The 23,217-nt window shown below is 37.0% G+C and overlaps 2 protein-coding genes and 1 long non-coding RNA gene across 3 annotated transcripts; 1 reads left to right on the forward strand and 2 right to left on the reverse strand.

The window, feature by feature from the left end:
* Nucleotides 1-9,430: 9,430 nt before the first annotated feature.
* Nucleotides 9,431-15,001, reverse strand: LOC131619549 (uncharacterized). Its single transcript, XM_058890638.1, has one exon. It carries the CDS (start codon nt 14,999-15,001, stop codon nt 9,431-9,433), a length of 5,571 nt encoding a protein of 1,856 aa, XP_058746621.1.
* Nucleotides 15,002-16,171: 1,170 nt separating this feature from the next.
* Nucleotides 16,172-17,415, forward strand: LOC131617638 (transcription factor MYB73-like). Its single transcript, XM_058888896.1, has 2 exons — nt 16,172-16,359; nt 16,517-17,415. The coding sequence occupies exon 2, from the start codon at nt 16,533-16,535 to the stop codon at nt 17,283-17,285; it is 753 nt and encodes a 250-aa protein (XP_058744879.1). The 5' UTR covers nt 16,172-16,359; nt 16,517-16,532; the 3' UTR covers nt 17,286-17,415.
* Nucleotides 17,416-22,090: 4,675 nt separating this feature from the next.
* On the reverse strand, nt 22,091-22,589 carry LOC131617639 (uncharacterized). Its single transcript, XR_009288641.1, has 2 exons — nt 22,411-22,589; nt 22,091-22,310 (listed from the first exon to the last, which is right to left on the reverse strand). It is a non-coding gene; the product is annotated as an uncharacterized LOC131617639 (long non-coding RNA).
* Nucleotides 22,590-23,217: the final 628 nt, after the last annotated feature.

A 23,217-nucleotide genomic window follows, 5' to 3' on the forward strand; every position in this document is an offset into this window, starting at 1 on the left:
GTTGTGGTTATTCAAGTTTATAATTGTTAATGTATTTTAATAGACGATTAGTAAGTTGTGATACATTCTATATTTATTAATAGAATTGAATACTATTATTTAGTATAGGGTAATTCTAACGAGTACTCCGGGGGCACTGGTTAAGAGATTAAAAAGGTAAGTTGAGCATTGTTTTATAAAGTAAATAGATATGTTTTTATCCAAAATATATGTATTAAATGCATTAAAAATATAAATAATTAACTTATTAAAGAAGATTAGGTGTATTTAATGCATTGAATCTAGAATATTTTCTTAATTTGAAATGCTTAATCAGTGCCCCTGGGGCACGGGCACTCGTTAACATGACCCTTTATTATATTAACAATTTATTAAGTGACCGAGTTCAGTCGTCTCAACTATTATTAACCATGCATTTATGAAAGAAAATAGACTTAAATAATGAATTGGATCATGTAAGTTGGTGTATTTTTTTTTTTTTTTTATAGAAGGTAGCTCTTTTCACTCTTATATGTTTTTCCATTTTCATACTATAGCGAAAATTTTTATAGTGAAAAATTTTAAATTTCGGACGCGCCTAAAATGATACCAACACATATATTGTAAGTGAGATACCATTTATTTTAATTTAAATTGCCATGTTTCATTTTCTTGAGTCTTTCTAAACCAAAAAGAAGTATTGTTGTTTCATTTCTATTGATGGAGATTTTGTGCACATCAAAGTCGATAAATTTGAGTCTTTTTAAACCAAAAAGAAGTATTGTTGTTCCACTTCTATTGATGGAGATTTTGTGCACATCAAAGTCGAGCACAACATCTGTTTGTAACACTAATCTTACCGGTTGATCAAAATTTGAAGTGGGTCAGAGACTTTGCATACAATGTTGGAATCAAGGAGGAGGGGGCGTACCTGCAGGACACTCCGATGATAAAGTCAATAAGAATGCAGAGATACGTGGGAATGTTTAGGGTGAAATTTGAATACAAGACCCTCTCAAATGAGAGGGTGGGTATTTATAATGTCCCCAACGCATGGCTATTAGTCCTTATTTTGGGATAGTCATCAAGGATCCAGGCCCTAAATAGGTGATTGCCAGGAATTTTTGCGTGAAAGCAGGGACAGAAGGGTCGTGCTCGTCATCCTGGATGGCTAGGCTAGGAGCTAGGGCGTAATGATGGCCCCTAGGCCGTGCGTGCGCGTGCACAGTGGATTTGGCTATAAATAGAGTGTGCGTGTGTGGGGGTGGGGAGTATTTTCACTTTTTGCTTTCGCTCTCCTGCATTTCCTCTATTTTTGCGCTGAGCTTTTCTCTGTTATTTTGCGTTATTCGTTCTTTCGCCTCACCGCAAACGCCAGCTGTTTCCAAATGATCAATCGAGCACATTTCCAGACTCTAACCACGTAAGTTCCTGATCTTTCTTATGTTTTTCTGCTAGTTTAAGTTTTGATTTTGCTTAAAATGCATGCTGTTAGGATGAAGTCTCCGGTGGCTTTGTATGAAGTTTCTGATGAATCTTTTTCGAAGTCCAGAATTCATTCTTCGGGGAGATCTTTCCCCGCGAGGGTTTCAAAGGTTTCCTGTTGGGTAGGGACTTTGACCAGGGACACCGTCCGCATGCCTTTTCTCGCCTTTCACTTGACTAATAGTGGATGTGTGGATTTGATTTGATCGTCAAATTCACTTTTTCCCTTATGCTTTTCAGGTAGAAAAATGGCCAACAACGCCGAGGACGAGATTATGACCGAGCGGGACGATACCTCCGAGGAGGAATGGATTGCTCCCGAGCCTCGGGAGGTAGCCTCGTACTTTGCTTCCTTTCCCGACGAAGCGTTTACTGATGTGGGGGAGGAGCCAGACTCGTCAGATTCGCCGGATGATGAGGGGGACTGGTTGATCCATTTTCCCAGCAAGGAAGACCGTATCTGCTCGAGCTTTGATTTCGATCGGTTTCCAATGTATGAGTTTGTTTTTAAGGAGATGGGGTTTCGCTTGCCCTTTACTGATCTTCAGGTGGTCGTTTTTGCCCACCTAGACTTGGCACCTTCACAACTTCATCCAAACTCAATAGTCTTCATCTGGGAGTTCGAGATTGTTTGTGACTATCTAAAGATTAGGTCCACGGTCTCCCTCTTCTTCGTTGTCTTCCATCTACAACGCCAGTGTTTGGACGGGCTGTACGACTGGGTGTCCTTGAAGCAGACGAAGAAGCTGCTCAAGGCCTTCTCAGAGTCCATCTGAATATTCAAGGATAAGTACTACGTTATTCAGCCGGTGTTGGAAAAGGTTGTTGCTTCCTCGTTTAGCTGGGAGGTCATGACCGATGTGGAAGGGAATCTTCTCATTATCGAGGACGACAGGCCGAGGAGGCACCAGATTCAGAAGTTCCATTTTGCTTGGAGCCAGGACCATTTTGATCGGCCCACTGAGCAGTATCTTGCCCGGATGGATCGTTAGGGCGAGGATGATCGGGCTAGCTATGACAAGCTGGTGAATTATGTTGATAGTTTTGGCCCTGCTTAGTGCGTGACTAAGAGTAGGGACATTATATGTGACGAGGACGAGGAATCAGTGTTGGAGGCCCGACTTATTAACACCAAAGAACTCCTTGAATGTGCCACACTCGGGGAGGCCTTGGAGCTTTTGGGTAGTTGTTTTCTTGCTAACTTGCACACATTTCATTACTTCTGTTTTTTTAATTCGTGCTCGTTGCGTTTGCAGGCAAGATGTCATTAGCACAGGAGCGCATGACGAGGATGGCTGCAAACAGGGTAAAGAAGGGGAAGAAGCTGATCAAGAGTCGTCTGGGCGACACGACCGTACTGCCTATGACGGGGTTAGGCAACTCTTCATCCTCTATTGCTATCAACAAATCTTCCCCCAAGCCGGTGAATTTGGACATGAAGCGTGGTCGTCAGGAGGAGGCTGTAGATCTGATCGGGGAGAAGGATAAGGACAAGTATGAGCTGCTTCCCTGCTTTCATCAGAGGGATTTCTTTAAAGGCTCCTCCTTGAGAGCCCACAGGGAAGAGTCTCCACACCTTGAGGAGCTAGACTGTCCGACTAAGAGAAGACTTCTGGCGCAAGATGTCGCGGCGGTAATGAGGGTTTTGGGCATGGAGGTAGTCTATGTGGAAGAAGGGACCTCTCAGGAGATGGAGCTGAGGAAGATCCAGACATCTAATTTGGCTCTCAAGGAGAGGCTGACGAAGCTGGATTCTAAGAAGGAGAAGGTAGAGGGGGAGAAAGTCGCACAAACCAAGCCGTCTGAGGAGGTGTTGGGTTTGAAGGAGGCCAATGCTATACTTCTCCTTGAAAAGAAGAAATTCCCTGGAGGCAGAGGTGGCTCCAGCCGAGGATGAAACTAAATAAGTAAAGAGTCTAAAGACCTATACAGACCTGGTTGATCGTATTCGACAACTCAAGGAGGACTGTTTTGCATCCTCAGAGGAGGCCTTCAACAACGCTGTGGCACAGTTGAGGGTTGCGAACCCCGGGATCGAGTTTACCGCGATCGAAATCGGTGTCTTGCACAACATGAAAGAAGGCCTCATCATCGTCCTAGACTTCCTCAAGATAGGGGAGAGGATACATGTGGCGATCAACCCAGCCAGGAGGAGCCGTTAACCCATACTGTTTGATCTTTATTTTGTTTGTTGTGTGCTCATCATGCGTGCCATATTTTGTAATGATTTTTGAATGGGCTTTGCCCGATTTATGTAATTTTTGTACGATTTTGACCCTTGTGGTCGTTTTATTATTTTTGATGGGGGCCTGACCCTCCTTTTGTAATGTACTGGAAATCATGACCCTCGTGGTCGTTGTTTCGATTATCATTCAGGCCATGGTGGCCCTTTATTATCTAGTTTGCCCTTTATTTATCTCGCTCGTGCATGATTCACTATCTCTAATCTTTGCATGTTTGTATGCTCGTTTGCTTGAGACATTTATTTCGTTAATATTTTGCTAAGTGTTTTGGGGTTTGCTCGACAACATTATTATTTTGACCGTGTGGGAATAGTGAAATGGTCGGGGTATATTTCCGGGCAAAGGGCGGAGCTCGGTTCCCGTTTGTGATTCGAGTTCTGCGGTGTGAACTTCCCATCACGAGCTGGGTGTTCTTCCATCGTGGCACGATGACGGTGGGACTTGTTTGAGGGTTCCCCGCCGGGCTCAGAATCTGCTCGTCTGGAGAGCGGAAACTTGCCTTTTGTTTCAAATGTTGTGCTCGTACCTGGGCACACATTGGTGCTCAATGCTATAGACTTGACCACTGCGATGCAAGCGGAGCAAATCCTAGTTCGAACGAACTGTAAATATGTAGTGGATAAAGTGTTGGATTACGATAACATGCGTGTATACATGGAGAAGACGAACATGCAGGGGCTAGGGTTCATAATGTTAAGAGAAACGTCAATGAAGATCGCGATCATTTGGGTTACATGATAAACCAAATTCAGGTTAAGATGGATAACATCAAGAAAGACCAGATTCAACATGTGAGCCATAATGGAAACCGAGAAACCCATAGTCTAGCCCAACAATTTTTCACAATAGAAGAGTTTATTGGTACAATTTCAAAAATAAGTCTAATTGTAAAATAAACTAGTTTGCTTTTGATGATTTTTTATGTGAAAAAAAAATGGTACCTAAAAATATTAAGGACCAATATTATAAAAAAAAATGTGAGAATTCTTTTATTTAAATATTTAATTTACAATATCGTGGAGGTTAGTAACCACTAATGAAATAGTTGGCAGCTTATGAAATCACTATCTGCTGTTACCTTATTGTCACAACTAAGTTTTAACCTTCCTCCTCAACCTTCATTTTCTGTTTTATGCACCATTTCTTAACATCATTATTCAACAACTATGACCCTTTCTAGCCAAACGGGTACATTTTTGGTCATACGATAGTTTGTTACAATTCCAACTAATTAGCTAACTACCTTATATTTATTTGGTGATAATGTAACTAACTACCTTTGGTTTTGGTTAGGTTCGGTTGAGTTTGTTGTACCTGTTTTTACATCTAACTTCAATCAAATACTCAAATCCATGGTTATTGAATCTAAACGCATAGGCTTGCACTATTAAAGAGCTTATTTCCTAATCTAGAAACATATTTTGGGTTGGTCTAAATTAATTCAAAAACACACCAGGATTAGTTAAAGTATATGTTTGGGTTTTATAAGAGATAAGTGAAAATTTGAGAAAATAAATGCATAATAATAGATTATTTTTACCGTAAAAATCATAAATTCATAAATTTAGAATTCTTTACTTAGTTTTATAAAACTGTTTTTTGACTTTTATGTTTTAAAAATAATAAAACTTGTTTGGCCCCTAATTTTATAAAAGGAAAATGCTTATTAGTAAGAAAAAGTAAAAACAAGAAAAATAAGAATAATTCTCAACCATTCTTTATCACAACCACCCCATGATCCCTATTAAGAAGGAAATTTAATTTATAATAAATTAAAAATTATCCACTAAACTAATTACACATGTACATTCTCGTATTTCTTGTTTAAATTTCTTCGTACTAAATAGCATTACTCTTTATAAAATTATTCACTACTTATAAGTTTTAAAACTACAAAATTAAAATATATTTTAGATGTTTTTGTTTTTTACTTTTGAAAATTGGGAAGAAAAAAAGTGATGTAATTTTTATAATATTGTGTAAAACAGTATATGAATTATTTTATTGTATGAATATAAATGGGTCAGCAAATAAATTTGTAAATAATCTTTTTATTCACTTTATTTAAGGGTCTGTTTAGTAAAAATATTGGTTCACTGATAAGCTATGATAAGTTAACTGATAGTTTATAGTTTATGACCGATGACCGATGATTTATAGCTTATATTTTATGGTTGATGTTGATGACATAGTTGATAAGCTACTTAAAGTGTTTGGTTAAAATTAATTGTTCAACTAACTTATAAATGTAAAATGACATAAAAATATTTAATACATAGTTGAGTTTTCTTCTTAAGATGACAAAATGCCTCTTCATTTAAAGTCAATCAAAACAAATTAATGTGTTTTCTTTGTAAGCAGAATTGCTCTGACTTCCCTATTGCACACAAGGGATATGAAGGCACAAGATGCAACGTTTTGTCGAGCATAAATGAAACCATAAAATAAGTTCTTTTCTCATCCCATCAATCTTTTTGCACACAACTATTTTATTTCATAACACAAATTTTCAAAAAGGTTCCCATGGACTACCTTGAGTGTGAGGGTGCTAATACTTTCCCCTTACATAACCGACCTCCATACCTTTTTCTCTTTATTTTATTAGAGAAAGAGAGATTTCCTCAAGTCTTACGTGGGATGTCTTATATTTAAATGACAAGAGGTCGTCCGATGACATCCAATGGTATGCAACAATCTTTGATGTGGATCTAGTATGAAGCTTTAGAGAAGGATTACACTATACCTTAAGTATTGTGGTGGATTTTCTTGGATTAATGACAAAGCCTTCTTCTTTTGTGCCAGTGGCCGACCCAAAACAGTCGCTCACACGACTTGTTGTGGTGCAACAATGGGAAGTCTTTAAGAAAACGAGGTTGGGCTTACTGTGCCGAGTCCATTACTTGGAAAAGTGAAAAAGATTTTGGAGTCGACATGAGTGACATTGAAAACAAGTGCATTAAATGTTAGTCTCATCATTGAAACGTCTCTCAAGATTGTTCTTGCATGTTGCCCTAGTTCTTTAGATTAGGGTGTGGTGTTTCCCTCTAGGGTGCTCAAGTGTACTAGAGTATCGTTATAATATCGAGGCAAATTAAACTATTGTTTTTCACCCATCCATTTTATTTTATTTGGGACCATTGATTTACATGTCCCACCATATGATATAAAAGTTATTTTACCTTCACAACCATGTTTCCACTCTTTGCGCAAATTGTAAGTTTTTTCTTGTTCTACGAACCCCAATTGCTTTTCCTTGAGCTCTAGTGATTCATGTTCTATCCATCTATTTCTTCTCTGTTTATTGCATTTTCTTGATTCATTGCACCCTTAAAACTATTCTCTGCTTTAATCATTTTCTTAAGCTTCAACTTTTTCGGGTACTATTTCTATCCTTGTTTACTACTTGTTGTTTTTCCCTTCCTTATTTTAGTCATGGCTAATATGGGCGATGACATTGCAGATGTTCTACACATATCTAGTCATGCGAGTGACACTTCATCTCACACTGAAATAGTAGACCTAAAAATGTTAAATGTTTCTTTTTAGCAGTTAATCGGCCCATTGCAAACCTCATTGCTCTCAGTGACAATTATGACTCGGGGGGGGTTATCGATGATGGCAACTAACCCTCAAGTTCCCATCTTGTCGAAGTAGAAATGATTTTTTCGATCTCGTTACTAGGGATACTGATGTTGGCCCTTCTTTTCTAGAGTCTGTTGAGTCCCATCGGGATGAACTAGGAACTCATCTTTTTATTATGTAAATGGTTGGGAAACTAGTATGAAAGAGGTCAGCGATCATCTCAAATTTCATATTCATTTCCTAATTCATGATATATATTATTTTTTCCATGGCGGTTGGGAAGAGATGATTCAAAAGGATCGTTGAGGTCTTGTCATGCATGTTGATGCTACTCATTACCACTAGGTGGAGGTGGAGTTAGTGGGAACAATTTCCTTCTTCAACAACACTCAGAATCTAAAGGATGCATACAAAGACCCGAGAACATTCTCTTCTTAGTCTGTTTCCCATGTCGACCTGAGAAAAATTATATGTATCTCATTCGAGGGATGCTTTATACCTTCTATGAATGTCTGTTTTATAGGCTAAGATTCAAGTTGCCTTTCAACAATTTCGAAGAGGGTGTGTTAAACCACTTGAGGAATTCCCCCTTTCAATTGCACCCGGTAGCTTGGTCCTTTGTCAAAGTGTTATAGTATTGGTGTGAGTATTGGGAAAATATGTTGACCTTGAGGTTATTCTTCCATGTCTTCAACGTGACGCTCACTTCGGCAAACAAAGATCAAAGACAAAGGTTCTTCTCATTTCGACACCCATTGAAGATGTTTAACATCTACCTTGAGAAACTAACAAACTTTAAGGACCATTACTTTTTGATGATCCCCTAGAGTCAAGAGACTCACTATTCTTTTTGCATCCTTCCAGAAGGCGGTTTTTCCTTATTTGGCTCACCTTGTTCAGAGAGGATGAAATGTAAAGACGAGATTCAGAAATGTTAGGCCATACACCATTTCTTCCATGCTCCGAAAACATATGCCTTTGCCTCTAACTCTTTGACTCCGGAGGAAGAGTCATTGAAAGACGACTTCCCATATACAACGTTAATGTTTCACTCGACCTCAAGCTTGAGCCACAATGACAGCGAGATATAGTCTATTTATTGGTGTGAGAACTCTCATGGCTTTGTCCTTTAGAAAAGGCCCATCGTTGACTTGAGGTGTATTAGTGTTTATATAAACTACTCTAAACCTCGATTCTCAAGCAATATAAGACTGTTTTGGTCAGCTTGGAACTGTTGCCCCCAGTTGAGGCTAAGGGACATCATGCGAACTTTGAGTTCTCACATATGACACCACTATTATGCTAGGAAGTCAGAAATGCTTGGTGAAACGATTGAGTATAGTCTTGATACAGCGGACTACATCTCCAGCACGACAACGCGATAGTGGATGTGAAAGGTTAGCTCTCCAACACCCAAATCAATAAGAGAATAAGGAGTAAAGTGAGTTATAGATTGAAAAGAGAGTGCCTCAAGTCTCACGTGAAATGTCTTATATATAAATGACAATTATAGACATTTTCTACCATTTAGACGCGAAATACGAGAGGTTTTCCAATGTAATCTAACGACAGGCAGTAACCCATGACGTTATTCGAGTGTGGTGCTTCAGAGCATCACCATTGTGCCTTCAATTCTTTTCTTTGGTAAAGTGACTTGAACGAATGATTCAACCTCCTTTTGGGTCACGACTCAGAATAAAAATATTTAATAAATCTAATTTTAAATTATTTTGAAATAATTATCAAATAAAAAAACTATTTTATTTTAAAACACACCAACCCCTAAACTGAGTATGTTAAATCTTTAAAACCCCATATTAACATAATATTTTTCAAGAAAGTTATTGTTAACATTACAATTTTCGGTAATTTTTTTTAATATTACACTTTATTTTCATACAAAAGATAAAAGTTATTCATCAATTTTCAACACTGTTAGGTTTACACTAAGCTACTAGAGATCTAAAATTGCATAAGAAGATAAAGCATAAGAGATAACTTTTTCAGACTTTCATTGCCTTCTACAAACCAAAGGGATACAAATATATAGTAGGGTTTTGTTAAGGACTAATGGGCCATGGGCCAGCATACAAGTAAAATAAAACTTCTACAATACTTAAAACATCCATAATAAAGCATAATTAATAATAAAAGTCTTTAAGTAAAATTGAAGGCTTCCTTTCCCTAATGGGCCTATTGGGCTGCTTCTTATCAATACTCATGGGGTCACAAAGAACCTTGTCCTCAAGGTTCATAGAAGAGTGAGATTTGGACACCAAATTATTTGGGCTTTGGGAAGAAAATTGGGTTGAGCCCAATTGGAAGGGGTAGGATTCGGTGGAGGCAGAAATTGGTGAGGGAGGAAGCCAATTGCAACGGTCATCCTTGGGAACAGAAGAGAAAGCTTTTTGAATGAATGGCTGGGATATGTGGGCAGGTGATAAGGCAGCAGGATCGTGACACGTGTGGTTGGGAGGCGTGCACGAACAGGGAAAAAGGCCTCGAGCCTTGTGAAGCGTGTTTTGGTCTCGGAAAGTACCAAGGGTAAGTGGGGAAACAGCTGTATTTGTACTCCCTATGTCACGTGAAGCTTCCAGAGATTTACTTAAGATTTTCTGAGAGCCATTTGGTACATAACTCCCATTGTGATCCGAATCTGCTACTTCTTTCACTTCTCTCTCTATTTCAATATTTCCTCTCAAAAGTTCCTCATTTGCATTCCAAAACTCTTTGCAGCTGAGAATCTTATGGGTCTGTTGAGAGCAACCAACACTCTTCCTCTCACTGCGATGGATCTGAGCCAAGGGACCGACATCAGAAAGAGGGTTGTTACGTGATTTGTTCCACACGTTGTTAGACGCCATAGATCTGGAACTAATGACTCTGTTTTCGGTGTTTGCAGGTACCGAAGGCTGTTCGAGGGTAGAAAGGGTTTCGTCGTTCCGTTTGCTGGTCAGGGACTCCATTTTATCAGCACTCTGTTTTGGATTTTTGATCAGTGGGTCTACTCCGATGACTAACTGTTTGTTGGTTTCATGCAGGTGGTCGGAGAAGTAAGGGCGCAAAAGTGAGACGTGTACCACCGGGTGGATACGCGAAGAAGACGGTAGATCCAACAGATAAGCCACCGTTCCTACTCTCTTGATTACTTTGAAAGGCCCAAAGAATCTCTTTGCTAACTTGTGCGAAGATCTATTGGCAACGGTGCTCTGTCGGTATGACTGAAGCTTCAACAAAACCAGATCACCTTCCTTGAAAGCGTAATCTGTTCTTTTCTTATTAGCTTGTTTTTCCATTTGAATGCGGCTCTTTTTTAAGTGCTCTTTTAACTCCATAAGAATGCTATGTCGTTTTTGTAGAGAAACGACCAAAGATTCATCCAGGTTGGGGTCGGATAAGTATGACGGAAGGTTGGGTGGATCACGGCCGTACAAAGCCTTGAAAGGCGTCATCTGAATAGCTGTATGAAAGGAAGTATTATACCAAAATTCTGCAAGATGCAAGAACTTAAACCAGTGTCGAGGATGGTCACCCACGAAGCATCTGAGGTAAGTTTCCAAAGAACGATTGACTACTTCTGTTTGACCGTCAGTTTCCGGGTGGTATGATGTGCTGTATTTTAATGTGGTTCCTTGTGACTTGAAAAACTGTTTCCAGAATTTGCTGAGGAAGAGAGAATCCCGGTCAGATATGATAGACTTTGGAATCCCATGAAGTCGCGCTATGTCAACTGAAAAACGCATAGCAAGATCTTTAGCAGTGAATTTCGTAGGCAGGCCAATAAAATGAACAAACTTTGTTAAACGATCACATATAACCCAGATTGCTGTGTGGCCAAAGGAGTTTGGAAGACTTGTAATGAAGTCCATAGTGAGATCTTCCCAAACTTGCTGTGGTATTGGAAGAGGTTGAAGTAGTCCTTTCTTTTTCTGAGTCAAATACTTATTCTGCTGACATATTGTGCATCTTTGAACTAATGTTTTCACTTCTCTGTAAAGGCCTGGCCTAGAAAATGAAGCTGAAATACGTGCAAGGGATGCCTTAACACCTGAGTGGCCACCTGTTGGAGTATGGTGAAATTCCTGTAAGACTCTTAGACGGAGATCCTCAATGTCAGGTATGAACAATTTGTCTTTGTAGTACAAAAGTCCCTTAGTAAACTGATACAAACTTGACTTGTTTTCAACTGTGTGTTGTGTAACTAAGAGTTTGCCTGCTGTGTCCTGTGCATAAAATTGTTGAAGAGTCGCCAACAGATCTGGAATGGGGGAAGAGAATGCCAGCAAGAGACAGTCACTGGTGTGGAATTTTCGGCTCAACGCGTCTGCAACCAAGTTGGATTTTCCAGGTTTGTAAAATATTTCAAAGTTAAATCCCTGTAACTTTGCTGCCCATTTCTGTTGTTCCGGAGTTTGAATGCGTTGCAGTAGTAGGTTTCGTAAGCTTTTCTGATCAGTGTAGATGTGAAACTTTTGCCCTATGAGATATTGACGCCATTTTTTTACTGCCTCTGTTACAGCAAACATCTCGCGTACATAAACTGATGAAGCCTGCATCCGTGGACACATCTTTTTGCTGAAGAAAGCGATAGGATGCCCATCCTGTGAAAGTACGGCGCCAACAGCGATTCCTGAAGCATCTGTCTCGATGATGAATTGTTTTGTAAAATCTGGCAAAGCCAGGACCGGCATGTCGGTCATCTTCTTTTGTAATTTTGTAAAGGCTTCGGCCGCCTCTGTACTCCATACAAATTTAGTGGAACGTAGTAAATCGGTGAGAGGAGCGGCGAGAGTGGCGTAGTTTTTCACGAAACGACGATAGAAACCGGTGAGGCCTAAGAAACCGCGGAGGGACGTGAGTGAACGAGGAGTAGGCCAATCTAACATGGCCTGCACCTTTTCTGGATCAGGAGCAACTCCTCCAACTGAAATGATGTGTCCTAAGTAGTTAACCTGTTTGACTGCAAAAACACACTTAGGTAGTTTCACCACAAAAGCATGAGACTTCAATAGATCAAAAATAACCTGCAAATGAGCTAAGTGATCATCGAAATTGGCACTGTAAATCAATATGTCATCAAAAAAAACTAAAACAAACTTGCGTAAATAGGGTCGTAGTAAATCGTTCATAGCTGATTGAAAGGTGGAAGGGGCGTTTGTCAACCCGAAAGGCATTACGAGAAATTCGTAATGCCCGTCGAAAGTCCGAAAAGCAGTCTTATGCGTGTCTTCCGATGCAACTCGGATCTGATGGTAGCCAGAGCGTAAGTCTAACTTGGTAAAATAAGTAGCATTGCCTAACTCATCGAGTAGTTCATCAATTGTTGGGATGGGGAAACGGTCTTTAATGGTTACTGCATTGAGGGCGCGATAGTCTACACAAAATCTCCAAGTTCCATCTTTTTTTTTCACAAGTAAAACTGGGGAGGAAAAAGGGCTGCGACTAGGAATAATAATCCCTTCTTGTAACATGTCCTGTATAATTGAAGACATGGCTGTTTTCTGGGAATGGGGATAGCGATATGGTTTGACATTGATGGGTGGGGTATTTGGGAAAAGAGGGATATGGTGATCATGTGGTCTGGCTGGGGGAAGGCCTTCTTGAGGTTGAAAGATAGTTTTGTATTTGGTGAGGAGTGTTTGTATTTTTGGGGAAAGTGTTTTGGTTGGGTTGGGTAAAGTATCAAGTGGGTTAGGAGTAAGTGGATCAGGATTCTGGTTTTGGAAAAACATGAGATGAAAAGAGGCAACAAAATTGGTGTGTATGAGGTGTTTTAGCTGATGATAAGTAGTGTGGGCAGGGTGGGCTGTGGGATCCCCTTTTAATGTAATGAGGTTGTTATGATGGGTAAAAGAGATGGAAGGAATTGAAAAATCGGCTTGCAAAGGACCCAATGTTCTTAGCCAAGCCATTCCAAGAACAACGTCCGCTCCTTCAATTGGCAATAGATAGAATGGAAGATGGAAAAGTTCTTTTTGTAAAGTGATTGGAACGTTATTGCAAATGCCTTCACACTTTAAGTGGGAACCATTTCCCACCATAACAGAAAATTGAGTAATGGGTGTCGATGTGAGATTGAGATGTTGAGCAATTCTGGGTTGTAAAATGTTATGAGTACTACCGGTATCCACTAACACCATTACGGATAAACCACCAATTTTGCCTTTGAATTTAAGTGTTTGTGGTGAGAATTGTCCTGTTAAAGCTTGGGGAGAGAGTTGAAAATAAGTATCATTCAAGTCTTGCTCAATTTCAGTTTCGACACTATCTTCCACATGAATGGGTTCCCCAATAGGTTCTTCATCTGCCATAAGAATTAAAAATCTTCTTGTGGAGCATTTATGTCCAATAAAAAACTTTTCATCACAATTAAAGCATAGGCCTTGAGCTCTACGCTCTTGTAGTTGGGCCTGGGAGAGTCTTTTAATTGGTAATTTTGATGGGGCAGAACTTGTTTGGGCTTTGAATGGGTTTGGGATTTGGGAACTTGGAATGATTGATGGTTTGGGTATGGGGTTGGCTGGGGAGGCAGAAGGTTTATGATAAGTGTTTGCAAAGGGTTTATGGAATTTGGGTTTAGAATCTTTCAACTTAGATTCAATTAATTTAGCTAAACCAATCGCTTGAGAAATGTTGGTGGGTTTGTGAATTGCCATTTCATTTTGAATCTCATTTGTTAGGCCGGAAATAAAACAATTCAATATGGCATCCGATGGTAAGCCAATCACTTGGGTCCCTAGCTTTTCAAATTTGGTTTGATAATCAACCACCGAACCATCTTGTTTCAATTTAAATAATTCAGCTTGGTGGTTGTCAAAAGTTGAAGGACCAAAACGTAATTCTAAGGCTTTAAGAAAAGAAAACCAATCGGTTAACAAACGACTTTGGTACATCCATTTAAACCAAGACAAAGCATCACCCTTCATGTAAAACGAAATCAATGATAAACGGTTTTCCGGTGGCATATTATAAAAATTAAAAAACTGTTCAGCTTGAAACATCCAATCAAGAGGTTCCGACCCATCGAACATAGGTAGTTCAAGTTTTGGGGTTCTAATAGGTGGAAGTTGAGGAATATGGGACAGATTGGGGTATGTTGATTGGTGTGAAATTTGGGGGTTAGGGAGTTGTTGGGAGAAGGGTATGTTGAACGGTTGAGAAGTTGATAGAATTGAAGGGATGGAAGGGTATTGTGGGAAAGGTTGGGAAATTTGTGTGTTGTATCTCATGGGTGTGGGTTGTGTGTGGGAGAAAGTGGCAGAATGTCTAAGGGGTGTGTTTGAAGGTGAGAGAGTAGTAGCAACTGGTGCTGAAACCCTAGGATTAAAGGGAGGGTTTAGTACCATACCTGAGTGATGAACAGTAACGGAATCTGTGTGCTGTGTTGTTCCGTGAACAGTAGCTGCGGCTGCAGTAGTTGCTGGAGTATGAACAGTGCTGCTGCTGGATGCAGCAAGAGCTTGCTGAAATTCTTTTTGAAAAGAAATTTTAGTAATGGCAGCCATAAGAGCATCATATCTAGAATCCTCAACAGATTTGTCATTTTCCAATCTTGTGTGTAGGTTTGATAGATCAGAAGAGATTTTAGCAAATCTTTCATCCATTTGTTCTTGGGTTTCTTGCATTGCATTGTTGAGGTTAAGGGTGGATATTTGAATGACTTCTTCTATGATATCTTTAGAAGAAGGGTTGGGTGGTTTAGGGGGAGCCATGGGAGGATGGAGAGGCAAATGAAAGCACCAATGTTAGGTTTACACTAAGCTACTAGAGATCTAAAATTGCATAAGAAGATAAAGCATAAGAGATAACTTTTTCAGACTTTCATTGCCTTCTACAAACCAAAGGGATACAAATATATAGTAGGGTTTTGTTAAGGACTAATGGGCCATGGGCCAGCATACAAGTAAAATAAAACTTCTACAATACTTAAAACATCCATAATAAAGCATAATTAATAATAAAAGTCTTTAAGTAAAATTGAAGGCTTCCTTTCCCTAATGGGCCTATTGGGCTGCTTCTTATCAAACACCTACATCTAAAACACTACATAATACATACAAATTTATATTTTTAATAATTTATTTTATATTGATTTGCGTGTAAGAAAATTTTACTTTGATAATTGATACGGTATATAATTCGGTGTAGATCTCAAATTAGCAAAAGCTCCATGTAAAAATACAACTAGTATACTTTTTATACGCCATTCCTATTTCTCTCTTTTTTTTTTTTAATTTTAATAGAAAAAAACAATTTAAAATGGCACATGTTTTGAGTTTACAGTTACCACGAAAGAAGCTTCTATCAACTAACCTATTCAATCCCCATTTTTAAAAAAGACGATAAAAACGGTTATTACCAATAAATAATAAACCCAGTTAGTTATTCAAAATTAAAAAACTCCTTAAATATCGCATAAATACCATCTACATGTCTAACTGCAATAACAACTTACAGTTACAAAACCCCTTTCTTTCCTCCTTCCATTCTAACTATATTTCACCACACTTAACTAACCGACGTCCGTTACAACTTCCTCCTCATTTTGACTTCTATTCAGTTACTTCAACCTCCCTGGCCCCACCTAAATAATTCTTTTATTTTTTTATTTTTTTTAAAACTAGATAAATGATTACTCCTTCCTAACTGCCACCTATAAACTTCAAATCAGATTATTAAATTAATAATTAAATTAAAAAAATCTAATTGGTCAAAAAATTTCCATAAAAAACGTTTTTTTGAGTCAGTTAGATAAAGGTGCGTGGAAGTTATAACTTCCACCATTATTAATCACCCACTTCTTCCTAATCCAATTTCATTAAACCCTTAATTCAAATTAATTAATTAATTTAAATATATAAAAACCCACCCATAAACTTCCACCTACCTAAGTCCAAACGAAAAAACACCCAACTTCTATTCATTTAAAAATAGAAAAATAAAAATAAAAATTAATAACTCAAGATTCAAGATTCAGAAACCAGAAAGAGAAGAAAACACGTTGGAAATCCAACTCTTCAAGCAGTTAGTTACATACACACACAACACAAAAACAGTTTTAACTTATAAGGTTCGTTCCAAATTTCCAATTCACATCTTTCAATTACAGTTTTTCTGTTTTCTTCTTTTCTCATTCATTTTTTTATCATAAAAACAGACTCATAATCTCATAATTTCACAATTTCACAATTTCACAAACACTTTCTCTTTGGCATTTTCACAAACAGGTTTCAATTTTCAACGATGATTAGCTCGAATTCCAACGGCGATGACGAGAGCGGCGATAAAGTGAGAGGCTCGTGGAGTCCGCAAGAAGATGACACATTGAGGAGATTGGTGAAGGAATACGGTCCACGAAACTGGTCGGTGATAAGCAACGGAATCCCCGGCCGTTCTGGAAAATCTTGCCGTCTGCGGTGGTGCAATCAGCTGAGTCCCGACGTTCAACACCGTGCTTTTACCCCCGAGGAAGATAACATCATAATCCAAGCGCACGCGGTTCACGGCAACAAATGGGCGACGATTTCTCGTCTTCTCCCCGGTCGAACAGACAACGCGATAAAAAACCACTGGAACTCTACCCTCCGCCGTCGTCTCACGGAGGCGCCGCTGACTCCTTCCCCCGTGAGTATCGTGAAGCGTCCTCCAAGCGGTTATAACGATTTGTTAGATCTCCGTTATCGTTATAAACGGCCTTGTTTGGAGAATAACGGTTCTCGTTCACGTGACGGTGAAGAAACGGTTACGGAAGAAGAAGAAGACGTTGGTAACGATGTGGCCGTTATGACGCCGTTGAGTTTGTTTCCGCCTGGTGAGAAATTGTTGAAGGAAGAAAGAGAGAAAAAAGAAGAGATGAATAACGGTGTTAAGTTGTCGGGGAATGATAGTTTGAGGTCGATTATTCAGCGCATGATAGCAGAGGAAGTTAGGAATTATATTGATAACATGCGCTTTGATGGGTTTCAACATGCTCCTGATTCAACACATCGAAAGTGAAAAAAAGTTACTGATGATTTTTCTTTTATTTGTTCTGTCATGACAATTTCTGATTTTATATATTTTTGGAGTTCCTTTGGATGATTAATTTTATTTTAAGATCTATAGTTAACAATTGTTTTCTGATTTACACGTTTTCTTTCTTCGTTTAGGTTTTCTGTTCTGTGTATGTTTGGAGTAACCAATTAAACATTCTGCATAGGTTAAACTTTTCTCTTAATTAAAACGGTTATGTTTATAATATTATTTGAATTGCAATGGGATTAAAATAATGTAAGTTTGAACCAAAAGTGTTTAAAAAGTTTCTACGATGTATAGACTGCTTGCATTGTAAGCTTCAGTTAGTTATGGTTAGTTAATCTTTGTATATTAGCATTGTTACCATTCAAAAGGTTTTGGGTAGATATTACTTACATAAGGTGGGGATTTAGAGACAATATTTCAACTACCTGCTGTTAATCGATGGAATTTTATTAGGTCTAAGTTCACAACAACAGTTACACTAACCAGTTTGAAGATGGATTCTTTCTAGACTGAGTTAACTAGAACTTGTATCAAACAATTTCAAGGGGGAGATTGAAACCGACTTTGTGTATGCTTGATTTTGTGGTTGGAGGAGCACTTAAAATTGATTATAGATGGGCATAATTGATTTTAACATTTTTTGTTGCTCTCGAGTACAATTGATTATAGTTGAAAATAAGATTTGTATTTTGAGTCTAAATATAATTTTTATACTTGAATTTTCTATTCAATTTATTTTTGCAGAAATTTATTCAAATATAAATTATTTTATGTTCAACTCTTTTAGTCATAATCAACTTTACAAAATTAATTTAATATGAATCAAATACACATCTAACCACTTATTGTTGCCAAACAATAATCCTTATACCTCTCTTGTTCTAGATATATATTTTATGTTGGTTTTCGTTAGCAAAATGGAGTCATGTTGTCTACTCTTAAGGAGACTAGAGCGTGTAAGGTCTAAATATAACCATCCAAATAAAAGAGTATTCTCGTCAAACTACTTTTCGACGATCGTCTTCGGAGGATGATTTGTTGGAGATTTTCATGGGCTTAAATGATAGGGAGAAGACAATTAAACCCATATCATTTTACAAATAGTTAGAAGTTTCTTTTAAGTTAGATAATGATAGGGAGCTTGATAGGCTGCTGATAACCTATGACCTTCAAGTTAATTTCTCCAGAAAACTCTTAAAAGGGTTAATATTGCTCAAAAATTTATGTCAAAGGCTGAAGGATTTTTGCATTGAAAGCAAGAGCATCTTTCTTTAAAGGGTTTAGGATTTTTAGTTGGAGCAAACTCTTGCAAAGTGTCAACTTAGGAGCCTTCCATCCAAATTATCTCTAAAAGGCTAAATATGTGTAGTAATAGGCATGCCCGTTTTGGATGGTGAGTAGTCTTCATAAAGTTTGTCGTTAACTTGATCCCTATCTTTTATCTATCTTGTTTTAAGATGTCAGTTAATGTTTAAAAGTTGAGTATTAGGGTTCAGAGTGTAAATCAATTGACTTCAACCACATGAAAGGGATGGACTGTGTTATTTGATTTTTGAAAAAGTTTTCGTAAACAATTGATTTTAAGAAATGAGAAGAAGAATAAGATATTAAGTATCAAAAAATAAAATACAGAAAAGTAAAAAAGAGAGAACGAAAGAGCACACCATACCATATACCCTAACTCAATCCCCAAAAATTTTTACTTGAGATTTCCACGAAACAACTTGAACTTTTACATCAAAATTAGCTCAACAATCTTTCTTACACCAAGCTTTTTCATAGGTTTAACTTGCAACTTCAATGTCAATTACGTAGATACAAGAGAACTATGCTTTTGAATTGCAATTACAACTCAATAATTAAACAGAAGAATTGCAAAACTCTCAATATAAGCATTTCACTCTCTTAACACTAAAGCAATATATAGTGAATAAAAATAATTTTTGAGAATATAATGAGAGAAAACAAGAGTGTGAACTCAAAAAATTAGTACTTAGGAAGAGTGCACAAGACTCCTTTGTATAGGAGAAAATATTTGACTCTAAAAGAAAATAATCTATGAGCTCCTGTCTTTTTTATTGATTAGCTTATGACGTTAATCGATTAGTTCTAACAAATGAGGAAACATTTAAGCTAGGTCCCCACCCTAATTGATTAATATAGTTCCTAATCAATTAGGTGGAAAGTTCTCTCCTTAATCAGTTAGATACAATTCTAATCGATTAGACAACGAGACTTTACTTTCTTAATTGGGCGGGTTGCTTCCTAATCGATTAGGTAAAGGTCATACGCCATTTTTCAAGAGGTTTTAAAATAGATGATGATTTGTAAATACTTTAGTGTGTGCATTGTGTTAGTTTCTCAAAAAAAAAATCTTTTTCTTATTCATACCCTTCTGATCAATAATTGATAAAACAATGGTGTGGTATCAGATGAGTCTTCCCTAATTCAGTTCTTTCAATGTTTATCTTTGTAATTGATGTGCCAGACATAAGAACTTTATTACTTTTTTATTTACTTCAATATTTTTCTTCCTTGATGGTGCTCATAATAGTTTTACTTTATTTCCTTTGTCATTATCAAAATCTATTATACATGTTAACTACATAGAGTCACACTCAGGAGGTTTTTTTATGGTGGTGTTATAGAGTCGTAAAAAATTTCTTGTATTCAAAGGTCTGATGTTTGTAAACCTAAGTAAAAGGATTTTTGACATTAAGTAATTGAGATTAATTTTGAATGGACTTGGTATGTGGAGATCATATTTTTTATGCTAAATATGGGGCCCAAGTAATCACTTATATTGTTGGAGCTAGGGAAGTTAGATTCACGTGGACTTCTAGACATAGTATCTCCCTTCTTGGATTATAGCTCCACGATATTGTTGATTGCAATATAATTGTTGAGAGGATGATGTTTGGATTAAAGATCTTACTTGGAGAAGGGGTAGTTAGTCTAAGAGTATAAGTTGGTTACAAATATTTTATTAGTTATTTGTGTTTAAATTGTTTTTCTTATACTTATTCTTGTTTTTTATTAGTTATTTGTGTTTGGATTATTTTTCTTATACTTATTTTTGTTCTGATTCTATCGCTTGTCTGGAAGAGTTAGGCTTTTCTTGATAGTTAATTTAGAATAGGGCTCCCACAAACAATAAGAATAATCTTTAGGCGCTGTGTGATTGTGAATCTGGCTGGGATCTCGTGTCTTTTATTAGTGGGTGAGATCTCATGTGACTTTTTTAGAGAACACCAAAGACTACAAGTCACCTTTAATATTTTTGGGTGGCTAGTTTGATATTTTGTTTGGGATAAGAGTAAGGTTGACTTTGATTTGACATTATGTAAATTGGAACGTTTGTAATTCTTGAAACAACCTCATTTTCCCAATAAGACAGTAACTATGGATAAATTTGACCGAACCTGTCAAATGAATTGCTTCAGATGCAAGGGGTATACTATGATTTCTCAAGAGTTGTTCATGTTTAGCGCATTTGGTGGTCAGTTCTTTTAGGTAGTGGCATACTATGACCTCTTTTAGAGGTTAGTGTTAAGCCTCAGTTCTAAGGGGCTTTGGCTTCTGTTTTTGCTTACCATGTCTTTATCCTTCCATTTTGGTTGCTTTTGACATATAAATCACCTTTGTTCTTTAATTTGACTACATAGGCTATGGCTTGTCCAAATAATTTAAGAAACTACGTAAAAAGCCTCGTGTTGTGCAAACTTGTCCACATTAATAAAAAAAGTTGGTAATAAAAAGAGCAAGAAATTTGGAGTATTAGGTAATAGAAGACGCATGAAGTCTACTGTGAATAATTAAATCGTGTTTATTTCCAATGAGCAATTGATAAAAATCTAGACAAGGACAATATGTTGTGTGTTTGAGGCATCTAGTGAAATGACCTTGTTAGTGTGGATTCACGTCAGTGAGGAAAACGTTATGACATTTTTGACACAGATCCTTTGGAATTTGCATACCGAAATTGAGATCTAAAAAATGTATTCCCGAGTAAATTTTAAGTCCGTGGATCAAGAAAGAATGCCTAACATGACCTAACTTGTGGAAGAATTGATACAGAACAAACAAGATCAACAAGAGAGATCAACAAACCATTGATGGATTTTACAGAACAAAATCACCAATTTGTGTTTGCTGAAATTCCTCTACTCAAATCTAATTTGTTATGTTATGAACTTAAGACTTTCCTCAACCTAAACTAAACTTCTCAAGTGTTTGTTCACAGACATGGTAGAGACATGCACTTAAGAGAACATCAATGTTTACTCAATCTTGATCTAATAGAAGTCGCAAAAATACAAATTATCTAACTATTTTACTATGACTACTGAAAAATCTTATACTTGATGTTAATAAACCTGCAATTTTGACTTAGAGATAAATGACCAAAAGATAGAAATCAAGAAAAACCCAACTCAAATTTTCATTTCAATGAAAAATGAATGCAATACTTACAAAGTGAAAGTCACTTAAACAAACTAGAAGAATGCAATACAAGCAGTTAACTATACCTAAAAGCTGCTGGAAGACTAGAGAGTCATTATTGACTGAACTAAGCAGCTAGATTTCTTATAAAACATTAAAATCGACTAAAATATTACGATAAAGATAGACTGGTTGATTATACTACAATACATCGTAAAGACAATTATTTAATAAAAATTTCGATAAAATTTATTTATACTAAATCAAAATAACAACAACCACAGATTCAAGACGAGAATAAAATTGCAAATAACAAAATTGTAAGGTGCAGAGAGATATGAAATAACAGTTTAAACAAAATCTAATTTTGTTAAGGAGTAAAACCAACAATGTATCAAAACAAGAACAAAAGTAAAGACAATTATTGAAAAGTTCCATCTGACAACAGAAACAAACAGGAAAAAAAAACCGAAATCGACTGAGAATGGCGCTCTACTTAGATCTCTGTCTCATCTTTCGGCGCTTCCTCTTCAATCTCCTCATACGCTTCTTCTTCCACTGAAAATCATAAACAATTCGAATCAGACAAACACTTTACGATTAAAACACAATAGGATGATTATGAGAGGTAATTGAGTAAATGGAACAAGCGATTCACCTTGGCTCTCATCGTGAACGGTGTTTCGATTTGCCGGAACCCTAGTTGATAGCAGCTGAATTAAGATGTGACAAGGTAGCAACGTTTTATAGTGGATATTAGAAACCCTAATAGATAACAAATATGAATAGGGCTTTAATTCAAAAGCCCAATGGGCTTAGATATTTCAGAAAAAAACGTGGGCCATTAAGCTTTAGGTTTTGAGGAGGAATCTACATGCAACACTCTTTTTTATATTTGTGAGTCCTTCAAGGGATACGTTTTTACCATATTACTGTTATAAAATATTGGATTTTATTAAATTTTTGATTCTGTACCGGAAATTTCACAAAGGTACCGGATATTTGGTTGGATTTACCAAATTATTGTGCATGATGACCCATACCGAAAATATTATATTTCCGGTACCGAATATTTGAAATATCCGATACGTATCATCAGTTAATATTAATATCGAAAATTTTGAAATATACGGTACCGAAAATTTTATCAGATATTTCAAATTTTCGGTATGAATTCAATGTATAAAACTATCGAAATTTTTAAGTTTTCGGTAAAAGAAAAATACCAAAAATTTAAAATTTCTGGTAATACTCGGACTTAATTTTTTTAAAAACTTGAATAACATATAATAAATGTCGGTAAAATAACGAACCGTCTTAATATAGAAATAGAATAAATGTCATACATATCATTACAACATTACAACATCACAACAGTTTATGCATCCTTAGAAACATTCTTCTCAATGTCTGTTTGAACCGACCACATATGTTGATTCACATGCTTTTGCATTATAAGAACAGT

This window comes from Vicia villosa, linkage group LG7 (assembly GCF_029867415.1).
Source record: "Vicia villosa cultivar HV-30 ecotype Madison, WI linkage group LG7, Vvil1.0, whole genome shotgun sequence".
NCBI lineage: Eukaryota > Viridiplantae > Streptophyta > Magnoliopsida > Fabales > Fabaceae > Vicia > Vicia villosa.